The sequence below is a fragment of the Liolophura sinensis genome, chromosome 7 (genome assembly GCF_032854445.1).
Source record: "Liolophura sinensis isolate JHLJ2023 chromosome 7, CUHK_Ljap_v2, whole genome shotgun sequence".
In the NCBI taxonomy this organism is placed as follows: Eukaryota; Metazoa; Mollusca; class Polyplacophora; order Chitonida; family Chitonidae; genus Liolophura; species Liolophura sinensis.
In genome coordinates, this window is record NC_088301.1 from 48,055,767 (window position 1) to 48,073,464 (window position 17,698).

The 17,698-nt window shown below is 38.9% G+C and overlaps 1 protein-coding gene across 1 annotated transcript; it reads left to right on the forward strand.

The window, feature by feature from the left end:
• The first annotated feature begins 5,056 nt into the window (after positions 1-5,056).
• LOC135470122 (prestin-like) lies at positions 5,057-17,415 on the forward strand. The gene is made up of 16 exons (XM_064748880.1): positions 5,057-5,560; positions 6,148-6,258; positions 7,372-7,556; positions 8,811-8,975; positions 9,598-9,753; positions 10,045-10,127; positions 10,611-10,761; positions 11,531-11,644; positions 12,317-12,394; positions 12,576-12,671; positions 13,257-13,363; positions 13,932-14,001; positions 14,596-14,778; positions 15,353-15,499; positions 16,387-16,441; positions 16,707-17,415. Exons 1-16 carry the CDS (start codon positions 5,155-5,157, stop codon positions 16,826-16,828), a joined length of 2,229 nt encoding a protein of 742 aa, XP_064604950.1. The 5' UTR covers positions 5,057-5,154; the 3' UTR covers positions 16,829-17,415.
• The last annotated feature ends 283 nt before the right edge of the window (positions 17,416-17,698 follow it).

The window sequence follows — 17,698 nt, forward strand, 5'->3', positions numbered from 1 at the left end:
TTAGAATTGGACTCTGGAGCATCAGTTACTGTGCTAAATGAAAACACATACAACCAGTTGAAAATTGGGAAACTCCAGAAATCCAAAGTTAAACTCAGGACTTACACAGGGGAGGAAATTCCAGTATTGGGGACAGTTATGGTCTCGGAATAATACAGTGGACAATCCGCTAACCTCACAGCAGTTGTCACTAAAGGCAACGGTCCTAACTTGCCAAGACTGGTTAAGTCAAATCAAATTGAATGGAGGAGACATTTTTGAAATGAATCAAATCTCCAAATCAGTTACAGAAGGAACTGTGTTGGACAAGTATCCTGGCCTATGCAAAGAGGAATTAGGCACCTTTAAGGGCGTTAAGGTCAAAATAACTGTGAAACAAATTGCTCAGCCTAAATTCTTCAGACCAAAAACATTACAGTATGCATTACGTGAGAAAATTAACCTGGAATTGGAGAGACTTCAGTCAGAAGGAACAATAGAATCTGTGCAGTATTCTGAGCGGGAAGCTCCAATAGTACCAGTAGTGAAGAGCGACATATCTATCCGTATCTGTACAAACAAACAGTCAGTCAAGTTTCCAAAGTGGACATCTATGCAGTTCCACTTGGTGGTGGACAGAAGTTTACAAAGTTATGCCTGTTTCAAGCCTACCAACAGATGTTACTAGACAAAGATTTCAAGGTCTTCACTACCATCAACACTCCTAAGGGGTTATTTCAGTATAATCGATTACCATAATGGGGTGTCTAGTACAACTGGAATTTTTAAGAGGGCGATGGAAAATCTCCTTCAAGGTATTCCACATGTGTTAGTACGTCTAGATAACATACTAAGAACTGGGAAAGATGATTCTGAATACCTGGACATTTTGGATCAGGCTTGTTCACCCCCTCATTAAAGCAGGAATTAATCTGAAAGAGAACAAATGTTTCTTTGTGGTAAATAATGTTGTCTTCCTTGGACATCGAATCAGTAAAAACGTAAAGTGACATTGGGGTAAACGACAGGAGGATGCTTTCCTCAGGTCAAAAAAATCGTTACAGTCTTCAAATGTGTCAGTTCACTTCGACTCAAGCAAACTCTTGGTACTGGATTGTGATGCGTCACGATACTGAATTGGGGCAATGCTCTATCACAAAATGGTGGACTGAACAGAGCAAACCATCGGCTTCATGTCGCTCACACTCTCTACAGCATAAGAAGGATATTCCCAGCTGGAGAACGAGGCCTTAGCCATCCTGTTTGGAGTAAAAAAACTTTCATCAATTTCTGTATGAGCGACATTTTACCATAATGAGTGACCACAACCCATTACTTGAACTATTAAAAGAAACCGAGGGAATACCAGCCATGACAGCAGCACGTATGCAGCGCTGGGTATCAACTTTGTCAGCCTACGAATATGAGCTGGTCCACAAATATCGTAAGTCAAATGCAAACGCAGATGCTTTAATGCGTATGCTATTTCTTGATTCATCAGGCGGTGAAAATGCATCAATCCCAGGAAAGAACATTTTACTCATGGAACATCTGGACACTCATGGACCTGTAAATCCAAAACACATAAAGTCATGGACTCAGCGAGACCAAGTGTTGTCCAAAGTACTCAAATTTGTTCTCAAGAGCTGGCCAGACAAATGCTAGTAAGCAGACCTGCAACCGTTTTTTTACACGACAGACGGAACTCAGTGTACACAATGGTAGTCTTCCATGGGGAACACGTGTCATTGTACCTCCACAAGGACGTCAGCAGGTGATACAGGAACTTTCGGTAACTCATCCACTGATTTCTCGTATGAAAAACCTTGGCAGAAGCTATGTGTGGTGGCCCAAGATGGACAATGAACTTGAAAACATAGTCCGCAGTTGTGTAGACTGTCAACTACGCCAGCCTACAACACATACTTGGGGGAAATGTTTCTCCTGGCAATAGATTCCTATACAAAGTGGCTGGAAATCTTTGCAACTAATGGATCGAGTAGTAGTTCTACCAGTGAGAAGCTACAACAGTGCTTTGCTACCCACAGTCTACTGGATCAGATGGTATCGGATAACGGGACTAGCTTCCCAAGTCAAAATGGAATTAACCACATCTTGATTTCTCCATACCACCCAATATCGAATGGGCAAGTAGAGCGAGCTATTCAGTTCTTCAAAGGGACTATGGCCAAGACAAAAAGGTGGTTGCATTCAGGAACAAACTGAATCAGTTACTTTTTCAGTGTAGAATCACACCACAGACTACAACAGGCTTGTCACCTGCTGAAATGTTGATGAATCGACGACTCAAATCCAGACTGGACGTATTGCACCCAGATATTTAGGGACGCACTGGCGAGAAGCAACAACATCATGACATAGCATGATTGACATGCAAAAAGTTGCACTATATTGGAAAACAACAGCGTCTGTGTTCGCATATTATGGCAGAGGGAAGAAATGAAAACTAGAAATTGCACAGAAAGGGAACCTTTGTCTTACCACGTTCAAACACCAGACGGACGAATCTGCCGTCGACACCAGAAGCAGATTTGACTTCGCTCTGATAACAGCGATGACAATGCTGTAGCCATGAAATATCAGCCATTCCAGGAGAATGTTACAGATGTTGTTGAGAAATCGTTGCCTACAACCGTAACATCATCAGACATCGACACCAACAGTGGTAGTTCTCTTTGTGATAGTCACGTGGATAATAGTGTTGTTCCAGAGACTACACCAACCTCTGAACCAGTGCAATCTACCTTCCAGAGGCAGACTGAGCCAGGAATGAAGCCACTGGTACCAGTGGTCATTACTTTCTCTCTCTCAACCTCTGCTACTAGCGGCCATTACTTCCTCTCTCTCAACCTCTGCCATGAGCGGCCATTATTTCCTCTCTCTCAACCTCTGCTACGAGCGGCCAGTACTTCCTCTCTCTCAACCTCTGCTACAAGCGGTCATTACTTCCTCTCTCTCAATACCTACTACAAACGGCCATTAATTCTCTCTCCCTCAACCTCGGCTACAATTAAACGGCCATTATTTTTTCTCTCTCAGTCCCTGCCACAAGCGGCCATTACTTTCCGTCTCTCAACCTCTGCTACAAGCGGCCATTTATTTCTGTCTCTTAAACTCTGCTACAAATAAAGCGGTCACTAATTTCTGTCTCGAGTGACGATTACGCTCTTTCTCTTTCAATCTCTGCTTCAAGATATCATTACTCTCTCTATTTTTCTCAGTCTCTGCTACAAGCAGCCATTACTCTCTTTCTGATGAATTTACTCTGATCATCTGTGAAACAGCCGGTGAATCCACTCTCGCCGTCTCGGTTACAGTAGATTACTGCACTCTCGCTATCTGTTCTACCGCCGATCGGTGCACTCTCACCACCTTTGATACATGCGATTACTGCACTCTCACCACGTCTGTTACAATGGATTACAGCACTCTCACCATGCCGGTTACAATCGATTACTGCACTCTCAGCATCTCTGTTACATCCGTTCATTGAACTCTCATCACGCCTGTTACAATCGATCACTGCACTCTCACCACGCCTGTTACAATCGATCACTGCACTCTCACCACGCCTGTTACAATCGATCACTGCACTCTCATCACGCCTGTTACAATCGATCACTACATTTTAGACATCCCTGTTACATCTGATCACCATACTCGCACCACGCCCGTTACAATAGATCACATCACTCTCAGCATCTCTGTTACATCCAATCACTGCACTCTCACATCTCTGTTACATCCAATCACCGCACTCTCACCACGCCTGTTACAATCGATCATTGCACTCTCACATCTCTTTTGCATCTGATCACTGCTTTCTCACCACGCCTGTTACGATCGATCACTGCACTCTTAGCATTTCTGTTATATCCGATCACTGCACTCTCTCCAGGCCTGTTGCAATCGATCACTGCTGCACTCTCAGCACGCCTGTTACAATCGATCACCACACTCTCAAAATTTCTGTTATATCCGATCACTGCACTCTCTCCAGGCCTGTTGCAATCGATCACTACACTCTCACCACGCCTGTTACAATCGATCACCGCACTCTCAACATTTCTGATATATCCGATCACTGCACTCTCTCCAGTTCTGTTGCAATCGATCACTGCACACTCACCACGCCTGTTACATTCGATCACCGCACTCTCAACATTTCTGTTATATCCGATCACTGCACTCCGATCACAGCACTCATTTTCATAACGTATAGAATGGAGAATAGCACTTAACGATTTTATTTTAGGTGGATCTCATGGGGATACCAGATATCGTTATATCTCAGAAGAGGGAGTAAGCCAACACAAAAATGATGACGAGGTAGCGCTGGAATGTTGATAAACACTCGGTCTGGCCTTTTTGTAATTAATCATGCAAGTCTGTCTATAAAGGTTTTGTAGTAGGATCCTCGTGCTTCTGCTATCAGCTCAGGCTAGCTTTCAGTTTCAGATTAAGTAGATTATTCCCCATCACCTTTTCCGTGCACATGCATTTCCTTGTCATTTATACAGCATACCGCCTGAAATACGAACCAATGTATCTTTTGTTATATTACGAATATTTTAGACTTCTTACTTAATGCGAGCAATAGTCAACAACTCAGGCTGCATAGACTGACATAAACGCACACTTCAGTATTTACTGACTGTGTCTCTGAATTCATAGTACCCCCAACCCTAGTACATTTTATGACATTTTAAGTGCAAGTTTCAAGACCTTATAAACACAACTCCACATACCCTTATTTAAAAAAGCCTATTTTTAGCGTACAAATAAAAATTTGAACAATGCAAACTAGAACAAAAGATTCTACACAGCCCTGTATACATGAACAATGTCTCTTTTGATTTAGGTATATACCCATGGCAGGAAAACGTTGTAGCACTACCCTGCCAGAGAGCAGGATATGAACGGTATACGGAAACATAGGTTCAAATATAGGTGAGACCATATTGTGTACTTTCAGTGAGCCAGGGTAACATAGAAGAGAGTGCACTGGCCCGACCTTCTCAGCTGGTTAAGCCAAGCAGGATATGTTTGCACCGCGTGGCTTGTGGAGCGAGTATACAGTACGCGCCTGGGACGGGGCAGTGTACATACGGATGAACAGCTGTTGAGCTAAAGCGTCAGGTTATACGTAGGCATATGTATACACAAATGCCTACAACCAAAACGATCGAAATGGAAGTAAGCAAGCCTGATGTACACGAGGGTGATGAAGATATAGGTCATAATCTCATCGTAGCAAATGGGTGTTCTGAAGCTTACGAACATAGCCTTGGTTCGGGTAGAATAACCAAATGTACACCTGAGCATCTAAAAGTGTCAGAGTTCCGACAACTCTACTTGAGCAACCCCTCAGTCAAAAGCTCATCTGTAAAGCGTAAATGGAGCAGGTTAGTCAAAGGAAAATGTCGACGTACTTGCCTACGGAGATGTTTGACCACCACGTTCCCCGTGTGGACAATGCTCCAGGCTTACAACGTAAGGACAGAACTCGTGAACGACTTGGTGGCGGGACTGAGTGTGGGCATTGTTCAAATTCCATCAAGTGAGTATAAACCCTTCAGATACATTGTAATAATGCTGCACATAGCTGATATCATTGGCCTCTCTCTGAAATATCTTACCTATATGCATGGTTAATTATAATAACTGTATGCATGGCTAATAATAAGACCTGTATATGTGGCCAATTTTAAGAGCTGTATATGCGGTCGCTGTGAGTTCAAGTCCAGTTCACGCTGGTTTGTTATTCGGCCGCAGGTGGGTAGGTCTTGCAGCATACTGCAGACGGTCGTGGGTTTACTCTGGTCTCTGCCCGGTTTCCTCCCACCATAATGCTATTTGCCGTCATAGAAGTGAAATATTCCTGCGTACGGCGTGAAATCAAATATGTCTATATAAGTATGTATATGTCTAATTGTAATACCTGTGTATATTAGTTAATAAATGACTTATTATAAGACCTGTACATATGGCTAGTTATAAAACCTGTATATATGCACAGTAGTTAAACCGTCGAATAGATGGAAAATAGATAGGTGTATGCAAATTTTGGTTGCGATTTTGCGATGCTGTAGTTGCAGTGTTGGATAAGCATATACATAGATTCATCAATATATGCCCGTTATACAGGTATGGCCTTCGCTATGCTAGCGTCGCTCCCACCTATTTGTGGGCTGTACACAGCGTTCATATCAGCACTTGTGTACTTCCTCTTCGGCACTTCCCGTTTTGTCTCCGTTGGTAAGTAAATGTACTGTCATCATCATTATATATATATATATATATATATATATATATATATATATATATATATATATATATATATATATATATATATATATATATATATATATGTGTGTGTGTGTGTGTGTGTGTGTGTGTGGTGTGTGTGTGTGTGTGTGTGTGTGTGTGTGTGTGTGTGTGTGTGTGTGTGTATTTATATCTTTTAGGCCACCGGTTATAAATTATTCATTATTCGGAGACATAAATAAAATGTTTTTCTGATGACACATATGGATCATTGGATTCATCTTTCAACAGGGGACTTTTAGGGGAAAAGCCGTGACCAATCAGAGTGCGTTACGATTGTAATCAATCATACGACCCCAGTCAGCTGTGTTTGGGAAGTGCTCACGACATTCTTGAATCACTGAAACGTTGTTACAGTTGAATTTCAATTCTCACTGGTGTGTATATGTTGTTAGGGGCCTATATGTTGTCATTAATATGTACCCAGCATTAAACATTAATCGAGATGTGAGGCAGTTTTATTTTTCTGTTGCCTTCAGTACTTTTAATTTGGTTAGCGTAAACTTTGGAACTGTCTAGTTTACGGAAGTCTTGTGAAGAGCTTTGTGAGAACCGATGAGTGTACATGTAGTGATACCTTGCAGGAGTAATACTCTTATTTTCAAGTCAAAATTTCCTGACATCTCAGTTGAATGACATGTATAGATTCTTACGTGTAAGTTTTGAGAACATATATAAAACGTATCACTTCTGAAGTTAACACAGACATTGGTGCTGGTGTAGGCCTACAGGGTAAGTGTTTGTAAACTAAAGCTTAACAAACAGATATATTGAATTACTATATACGGTGATGTTGTTTGAAATACAAGATGAATAGAACTTCGATGATACTGGTTGGGGACATAACTTGAACTAATTTGAAAAGAAAGAAACCTGGTACCTGTAGAAAAAGAGCTCGATGAGGCTATATACAATGAAATTTACCTACTCCGTCCGTATTGTCAGTTCAAAAGATCCGAACTGTAATTTTCAGCACAAGCCAACACACATGAATCTACTTCACTGGTATGGCATAGCGTTTCGATTACCCCATAATGTTAACAGGCACTACAGCTACAGTTAGCCTGGTGGTCGGGACTGCGGTAGAGAACAACGAGGACAACTTCAGAGATTCCACAGGGTTGATAAATGTTTCCAGCAACGCCACCGACACGGAGTTCACTTTTGAAGCTCATGGGCATAAGGTGGCTGCAGCAACTGTCCTAGCTTTTATTGTTGGTTCTATTTTAGTAAGTTATTCTTATCGTTTTTTTTATTTTATTTTTACACCTGCATTGTTAACAGTAATTATGATAAGTCTTGTTTAGAGTCACATGTACGCTAAAAGATAAAGCGAAACTGGGGAAATGGAGCTGTAGAAGTGTAAGGTTGCACTTTTTAAATAATTCATTCACATATTTTCATTCATAACCATTCATTCAAAATACAGCACCTGCCTTCTAAAACCATTGTAAAACCGAAAAAGATACACCCTTATCAACCAGGATAAGGATTATATTAAAGTGAACATAAAGTCTGCCACAAAATATACATAGAAAAAATGATATAGGACACAGTTATCACAGAAAAATATGTAAAAAAATGTAAAAGGTTTTAAAAGCCGAGAATATGAAGTTCAGTATTGGGGATATGGCAAGGACAGACAATTCACTCCGAGTAACCATGTTGCAGAAGCCCACATGAACTTGGCCAATCACTAGCGCTGAAAGCGTCATGTGATAATTGGCTGTCACGTCAAAAAACCTATTAGCTCTCGATTGTCAGTGTGGTTTCTTATAGTGTATAGACAGATATCAATACAATAAATTGGATTTTGCGGTTCTTTTAAGTGCTGAACGGGTACATTTTGGACCACATATTTATGAGCAGGCAACTGAGAAAGGTTGCCCGTGTCACAATGTGTACATGTTGGACAGGAGACTGCAGCTAACTTGTTAGAGTGAACACGAATGGAAACCGCCTCAGGTGAGTCATTGCTTGAAAAAAAATATTGTGACTTTGCATTATTTTGCCGTAACAAAGTCAGATTTATTACGAAAATATCTCCCCTAAGTCTTAATGAAAGGGTCTGTTATCAGAAGGTTCTCCATTGTTCGGTGAATTCCCTGATGTCGGTATAGCCGGCTTGGCCTAATGCAGAACGAGGACCAGCCGTTACCGGAGGTATCAGGCGTTTCTGTATTTTCTCATTGTCACATTGTTTAATACCGATGGTACGGGAGAGCTCCTAGGTTTTGTGACGTCGCTCTAGATAGCTTTAACATGGCAAAATGGCGTTGCCAAATGAGTGGGTAGGTGCTGACGATTGTTTGCTATTTATTTTGTTGATTAGCGGTGTAGAATTTTAAAAATATTTTTAGAACATTTCTGGAATAGTACTTTATTAATTAACTAATATTTAGTGGCTGACTTTATGTTCACTTTCAGTGTCTTCAAACGGGCCTTCATTGTACGTATTTTACCTCCCTTGGTTCTACTTGCAGGTGGTAATGGGGAAGTTGCGCTTTGGTATAGTGACGTCTTATATGCCAGACCCAATGCTAGGCGGTTTCCTGACATCGGCCATGATACTTGTGATCATCAGCCAGTTGAAAGTTGTACTGGGGCTTAAGATTGCTAAGCAAGCTCAGCCGTTTAAGTGTGTAAAGGTGCCGTGCATGTATATTTATTAGTTACGGTTACCCAAGTGTTTAATTTGTATATTCATTTGTATATGTGATTTGGGTCACATATGTTAATTATGTCTTGAGACGGAATCAGGTCGTCAATCCATGCTTTGTATGATACCTGCATACAGCAACACAACCATTTAGTTTAGTATCTTTAAAGCAGTTCAGCAATTTAATCAGTAAATGATTGAGAAGCTGCTGAGAAACATCGTCTGTAAAACTATAAGATACCTGGATCTAGCGAGGAAATTGGTACACAGAAACGTTAAATGAATAACTGCATGGCCGTGTTTTAGTTATTCAGCAAAATTTATGTAATACCTGTAATGGAATATTAAAAAATACGGATAATATAATTCATAAACACAAATTTAAGCAGCCTTACCGCTGATTATTGTTAGTTCCTTTCATGTTTTTTTATGTATAAATCGCGTGTCATGAATACTACGTCCTGGAGAACCATTTAATATAATGCAGTAATATTGTATACTGCAACAAACCATTCTGCTTATACATACACACATTCATAATTATACATACATGTATATAACATGTACTTGACTTGACCGTTGTTGTTTTGTTTATTTTAATCTTACACTAGGAAGTTATACAGATCGGGAAAAACATATCTTCCACAAATGTGGCATCACTTGTTTCGTCCACCATTTGCTTTGTCATTCTATATCTTGTGAAAGTGTGTGTCAACGAAAGGTTCAAGGAGCGCCTTCTCTTCCCAGTCCCTATTGAGTTAATAGTCGTAAGTAACTACATCAAATTTAAATTCATATCCATCCGGAAATTGAATATTTATATCTTTTATTGTTTGAAAAATGCCCTATAAATCTGCGTTGTAAATGCTCAAACTGGATGATCCCTGAGCCCCAAAGATTAACCATTGACCAGTTGTTGTGCCTGTATCGATGATTCCTTGCTTATTTCTTTTTATCCCAGAGCTATGATTCTATTCGTCTTAAGTTTTGTCTGTTAAATGATAGACATTTTAACCAGCTTAAGGGTATTAATCAGCATTTATAATTTTTATTTTCAGTTGGCAATAGCTACTGCAGTATCTCACTTCACAGACCTGCACAATAAATTTGGGCTTGAGATTGTCGGTGCCATACCCTCAAGGTACCAACAATACATGTGTATGTTTACAACCCAAGTTTGTCGTTACGTATTTTCCACAAGAAAATCATATTTATTTGTTTGAAGTATTTACCTGTTTATTTGCGTCAACAAACAAGCGTATATTTTGTCCGATTCTCTGTTCTTTGCAACAATCGACAAAATCATAAATATACATGCACATATATGTATACACTTAATATAGAAAATAAGTAAAAAAAGTTTTTAGTAATTATACCTCTGTGAATAGCTTCCATTCCGCATTAAAACTGTGAACTGTTGTGCAGTACAAATGTATATTTCTACCCCGCTGTTCTGGAAATGAATCTACATGTAGGCGTCACCAAAGACATTCGTATAGCCTACCATTCGTCAATCATAATGTGCCAGATAAATTCGTATCGCACTTCAAATTTTCAAAGCAACTTTTATCACAAACCACTAAGGCATATAGGAAATAATGATTTCTTTACTTTCCATTCTCAGTTTGCCTCCACCACAATTCCCACCCATACAGAAGACAAACATGGGTTTAATACGCGACGCCATAACAGTGGCTATTGTGGCCTATGTCATATCTGTGTCCATCGCGAAGGCGCTCGCCAAGAAAACCAAGGACAAAATCAGTTCTAATCAGGTAAGGGCCTTAGTTCAATCTTAAATCCGCCAAAATCCAGCCAAATACCACGAAAACAATTTATTCCAAGCTCTATACTGTTTCCCCTTTCTTCTTACATCTCTGCTAGAGCGTCCGCTTCGGGAGCGGTAGATTCAGGATCAATCCTGGGTCGAGTCGCACCTAAGACTTTAAAAGAGGAAGTTGTAACGTTCTCGCTTGGCGCTCAGCATGAAGGGGACAGTGCAACGACTGGTTGACCCGTATCAGTATAATGGCTCGGGCGGGGCGGCTCACTTGCCTTCGTTAAGTCGTCTCAGTGAAGCAGCACTAGATAAAAGAGCGGTGGAAATCCGTCCTGCAACAAGGAGACACATTACATACACCCTAACGATTCCTTTGTCGTCATATGACTGAAAAATTGTTGAGTACGACGTTAAACCTCAAGAACTCACTCAGCCACTCTTACATCTCTGCTAAGAATGCAAAAGATAAGCACGCTGCCCTGACTCCATGATTATGAAATATTTAATTTTACGTAATAATACTCATATTTTGTATCACGTCATCTAAAAGCTCCTTCCCTGTAAAAAATAATAGACATTTTAACCAGCTTAAGGGTATTAATCAGCATTTATAATTTTTATTTTCAGTTGGCAATAGCTACTGCAGTATCTCACTTCACAAAAAATAATAGACATTACACGGAGTGTAACTAGGCATGTGGGTGTATCTTATCACAGACACTGATTTTTTTTATAGATATAGACAGTATTTCACTTTCTCGTAGGAAATGGTGGCTGTTGGTGCGTCGTCGTTAGTGTCTTCCATGTTTTCGGGCTTTGCGGTAGGAGTGTCACTGTCCAGGAGTGTTGTACAGAAGAGTGCCGGTGGCAAATCTCAGGTGAACTTCACTGAGATTGACATCAAAGTCTTTTATTGTTGTTCCGTTCTCGCCTTTACTGATTTTGTTTTTGTTTTCAATGTTACAGTTTTTCTCACAATAGAAAAGGTCTTTATTCATCAGCCTGGCCAAAAATTTTTTCCTGAGATTTAGCACGAGTTAAGACAATTTTGCTGCATTGAGGGACAGTTTGAATGGAACCTTTTCTTATTTTTACTTGAATGAGACAAATGTTATATATGTATATAGTATATAAGAAAATATGCCTTTTGATCATGATAATTTACATAATTGAAAATTTTGACCTGCAGCTAGAAAAATATACAAGGAAATATGCCAAAAAATGTAACTGAGAATTACACGTATACAGCCTTGTTATGAAAATTCACGATGAAACCCTGACTGAATGTCGAGTGACATTACAGATTTTTCACTAGTTTTGTATCAGATATGTATTAACACATGCGGAATTATCAGAGTTCGTATACTTTCTTATGTGTTTTTTTACGGTATAATTACGTTCCCAGAATTTTCCACCCACCCTTTCTTACTCAATTTGCCATGGCATTGGGTTCTCTCTCATCGAATATTCCGCTATTTTACATTTATCGTCGCCGTGGATATACAATTATTATATATTTACTTATATTATATTTATTTTTTTTCAAACAGGTTGCTTCCCTGGTGGGAAGTTTTGTGGTATTACTGGTAATAATTTCCATTGGTCCCCTTTTTCATTCGCTGCCGATAGTAAGTTTCATCTTATTGTGACATTGGTTATGGTCTTGTTAATAAGCCTTTCTCACACAGATATTGTAAATCCGCTTCTGGTATTTTTGTCCATCTCTTTATTAAATCAATCAATCAAACAAATCAAAAAGTCCCTGATGACCTTATTGTGTTAACCTTCAACACATTATTTGTTTTGTAGAGTGTTTTGGCTGCTATTATATTAGTAGCATTCAAAAGCGTAGTGACACAGTTGCGAAGAGGAAAACGACACTCGGCTGTTTCCAAGTATGATTTCGTAAGTATAAGACCATAATGAGCTATTTCATTTACGCATAATTTTAAAACCAGTATATCTGGTTTGAAACTGTACATCAGGTACACGTGGAATTCTAGGAACTATTGAAAACGAAACATCAGTATGCTAACATAGTAAGCTAACATATACGATGTTTGGACAGAAGTGTTGTTGTTTCCTTCAAACCATCGATGGTGTAACTTGTAGCCTATAAGGAATGGAAACGGTTTCGCTGTCTTAGTGTTGAATGCGTTTATGTCCTGGGCATAAACCTAAAGGCGGCATCGAAGAAACTAAATATCCATGAATACAACCTAAAGCAGATGAATAAAATGTGGAAATCTTCATCTAAGTCAACTCATTCAGTACGCGTTATTGCAATGTGTGGATTTAAACAATATTATATTTGTGTCTTTGTTTGTGTTTATATGCTTTCATTTTCTTTTACAGCGTAGGACTTCTAGATTACTAATGAATGGCGATGTAGCACTTTCAGTTTACTGGCAATAGCAATTAACATGAATAATTTTGATTCCTGAACTTGCTCCTTATTTTCCTGAATTCTGTCTGTGTATATATATTCAGACGATGTGGATCGTGACATTTCTTGGAGTTCTCTTTTTCGGAGTGGACATAGGGCTATGTCTAGGTGTGGTATGTTCAATACTAAGCGTCGTCATCAGAACACAGAGGTTAGTGCGTGCAGACACGTGGTCATGGTAGTATCACATAGCCGGACGTTGAATAGCCAACAGTTCTATCTACACCGGTTTCGTGCCACTTGAAACGCAGTTTTGTTATGAGTTCAGATTGCCAACATCATTCTGAGAACCTGGCATTCTTCTCATCCTATAACTGCTTGTTAATAAATTGTTTTTCGATGTATTTTTGAAGGTTTTTAGTGTGACTTTATTTTAATGAAAGGCGACTGAGGATAACGATAATGAACCTGAGCGTTTTAAAAATGCAACTGCAAATAATAAGTATCCATCAATGTCATATCTATTACACAGAGGCAAGATCCTTTGTTATTTAAAAAAAGCTTTAAAAGTGATAATACATTATTTGTGTGTTCGGCTATATATCAATAAAATAATTGAAACTGTGCTACATACAAAAGGAGGGCAAACATACTCTGTTCATGCAAACTAATTTATTGTATCACCTTCCTTCATTAACGTCGCCTATAATGCACCAGAGTATTTCAGTGTCTGTACTGGATAGCAGAAACTATATAACTATATATTAACTATATTTCAGATCGCGCGTGCTTGGCCTGGAGAAAATCCAACTATCCAGTATTTACATGCCTTTGGAAAAGTATAAATGTGTGAGTATACTGCGGATAATTGATACATTGTTATACCGACAGTAATATAATACAAGACTTACAGCAGGTAGAGTAAAACCAGAGGAGTATCGACAGAGTGATACTTGGCGAGCGGTCTCATGTATTATCGGTAAAATCCGGCCATTTGTCAGTTTAACTCATATAGGGTTTTATTCTAACTGTTCACGTATAAGACAGTAGCAACATATACGCTCCCTATCACTAACTGGCTTAAGCAGAATTAGGTAAAACAAAATTGATGATGTTAACAAATTGTTAGTCATCACCAGTCTAGAATTATTCTAAATGGAACTCCCCACAAACCTTATACTTTCACAGGCTTCCAAGGCTTTGTCGATGAGCAGAATATACTGAGATGATAATTTCGTTGATTTTTAACTTTAATACCATTTAAAAGTAGATTAATATTGATTGGACATGATTTCACCGAGAATATTGGTGACCTTTTGCAAAGTATTACACTGTCGTCGCTGGTCTGTTTTTACTCTCTGTGCTGTATTTTTATATTGTAATTTTTGGTATGATGCTGCATAGAACCGCGTGACATAACTTTACTTTCATTTTTTTGCACAGGATATGGAGCAACATTGGAAGAAAATTGTCTACTTTGAAGGGCCGTTATATTTTGCCAACGCTGAACTATTTGATAAAAGATTTCGCTTGTTGAATCCAATGCCAGTCACCGTTAAACCAGATGAAAGGAAAAATGCGAAACAAACTGGGACAGCTTTCAAATGTTGCCTCGAAAAACAGAAGGTAACGCTCAAAATGAAACAAACAAACAGCTAACACAGCTGAGGATGTGTTTAGAGGCATTTTAACCTATTGATCCAAAATGTGACAGACTCATATGTACTTGTTGAAGTAGATACCTCTGATGGTTCTGTTGTCTAAACTTTCACACTTCACACACCTGCATGCTCGACTAAAGCTATAGTTATCCTGACTGATAACAATTATTAAATCAGTGTGTAATATTATATTCTAAATGACCTATTGTGTTTTGGAATGTGAAACGGTATTATTTTCAATTTTAACTGGGCCGAAGTGGCAGAGTGATTAGCGTGTCAGTGCAGCACAATGACCCCTGAGCCTCTCACCAATGCGGTCGCTGTGAGTTCAAGTCCAGTTCATGCTAGCTTCCTCTCAAGTCGTACGTGGGAAAGTCTTGCAGCAACGGGTGGATAGTCGTGGGTTTTCCCGTGCTGTGCCGGCTTTCCTCTCTCTCACCATAACGCTGGCCGCCGTCATATAAGTGAAATATTCTTGAGCACGCCGTAAAAAACCAATCGAATCAAATCAATCCAATCATTTTTAACTTTTCCCACAGGAATATCAAGATATACCACAAAAACCTTTGACAAAAGCGCTCCCCTTAGGCGGAGGGGACAGTGAGATGGCTGTTATTCAGTATATAATTATAGACTGTTCTGGAATCACGTTTAGCGACGCGACAGGGCTAAGCGTCTTAACACAGGTAAACGCATAAGACCATTGGCGAGCCAGATCGATCTAGTTCATTCTCATAGTTTTCGGTTTATATAATGTCTCAGTTTGGTTTATCATGTCGAAGACATACCAATTTTATGAATTATGAATAAAGAGAATGGTGGAAAGATTGCAACATCGCCATTGGCACGTGCAAAAGTGTAGATGGACTGTGAGTCCCCGATACTTGGTTGATTTGCATTTATTCATGCAAACGTTTATAAAAAAGTGATTACAACACAGCGTTTTGAGAAATTCCAAACTACCGATGTCTAGTATTGTGTTTAACATTAGTGCAATTTGTTTACGCCAGATTTCAACGATTACGTGTGATGATTTCCCAACTAGGTCGCTACTGCTCTAGTTTTAGTGTCCATGATGCATTTTGCATCGATACTCATAACCGCTTGCTTTAACATCATTACTTTGTCAAAGTGTTGTGAAATTGTTATAAAACTGTTATCATGATTTTATTAATTGAATTTTATTCCAGAATATGTGCCTTTTCCCACAGTCACCAGCTTTGAAGAAGATAACATAGGTTAACATCTTTAAAGGCATTTATCGGAATAACAGAGATTTAAGTGTGTTAGATTACGATTCCCATTATCAGAATATAAGTAACTACGTTCTTACGTTCGTTGTTGTTGCCTGTGTGAAGAGAAATGTTCTTTAACACCTTGGGATGTTAAAACCTGTGGCACGAAAATGGTAACAGCTGCAAGCTAACAGAAACGTTGTACTACCGAATGCGTTGATAATATACACACTGTGCCATATTACCAACATATATAACTTGTACTTCATGACTAAGTTACTTGAAATCTGCGATGGTTTTTTTTTTTGTAAATTTCGTGGATTTAATGTTAATTTCAGCTGATACTGGATTACAGTGAAGCCAGTGTTTCCATACTTCTGGCAGGATTAAGAGGTGTGTTTTACTAGCCCACAACATTAAAACAAAATTTAACGTTTGTGCAGGCGTTAAGCAATAAACATATCGATATGTTGTAAAGTGTTTTTGTAATATGCCTGTTACTCGTAATAAGTTTTTTATTATCAGCATTCTTTTATTATAAATTTAACTGCATCCAAGTGTGATATGGTAGCATTGATCTGATGTCTCCAATTTATCACTTACTTTTGAAACAGAACGAAAGTTTTCATGATTTTATTTGTTTTCACTTATTTTTCAGATGACATGATTGAATCTATGCAAAAGTCGGGATACTGGGAACAGCTAAGTGATCAGGCATTTGTGACTGTACGTGGTGCAGAGATGTATGCCGAACGGGTGTCAAGCGACAAATTAAGCTGAGGATCAGTGGGTAAAATCATGTGAAATGAATTGTGTCATCGACAAACTTTTCGCACACATTCCAACCACTTATCCTTATATGTTGCATTAGTGTGTTGATCACATAGCGTTTCTGAAAAATACGTCTGTTTCGCCGCCCCCCCCCCCCCCACACCCTCCCCCAAAACACAACAATAGAGATATCAGATGTTTATATCAAAGTATTACTGATTGGTCTTTTAATTGAGTTATTTCTGCTTAGTGAATATGAAGGTGTCAAGATCTTGCTTGATTTCATGAACTGATAGATGATAGCTGTCAACTGAATATATTTTTAAAAATTTCTGAGCATGTTCACCAAGTACATTCCAACAACCGTTAATCTCATTTTCAACCCATTTTAAACCAGTAAAACACGTTTATTGGTAGATATGGTCCAAATGCTCTCAGGGTCTCTGGATTTTCTCTTACAGCTTTGTTGTGTTCGGTTCCTCTTATTGTTGGGCTATAGAAGTGCATAAACATGACCATATTTACAACCAGATTGTGACTTCATCGAAATGTCGCAATTATAAAGTAACTAAAATAAAAAATCTATTTTGCTTTTATTATCGAATCTTTCTGAGTGATGATTACTTATCTTTGATAGTACCCAGCCTTGAGTTAAAGTGCATATACATATTTATCAAGAGTGTTAGTGAATTAGAGAAACTTTTGTTTTAGAGATATGTTTTGCGAGTATTTTGGGCTTTTTTTGGAATGGATGCATTGGCTAGCTGTTATTTTCCAGTGTAACACCTAATACAAGTGTTTATTTATTAATTTCGTTATCACTTTACGTTCTCACTGCAAGAATATTCACTGATAAAACGAGAGTCATGCAGATTTACG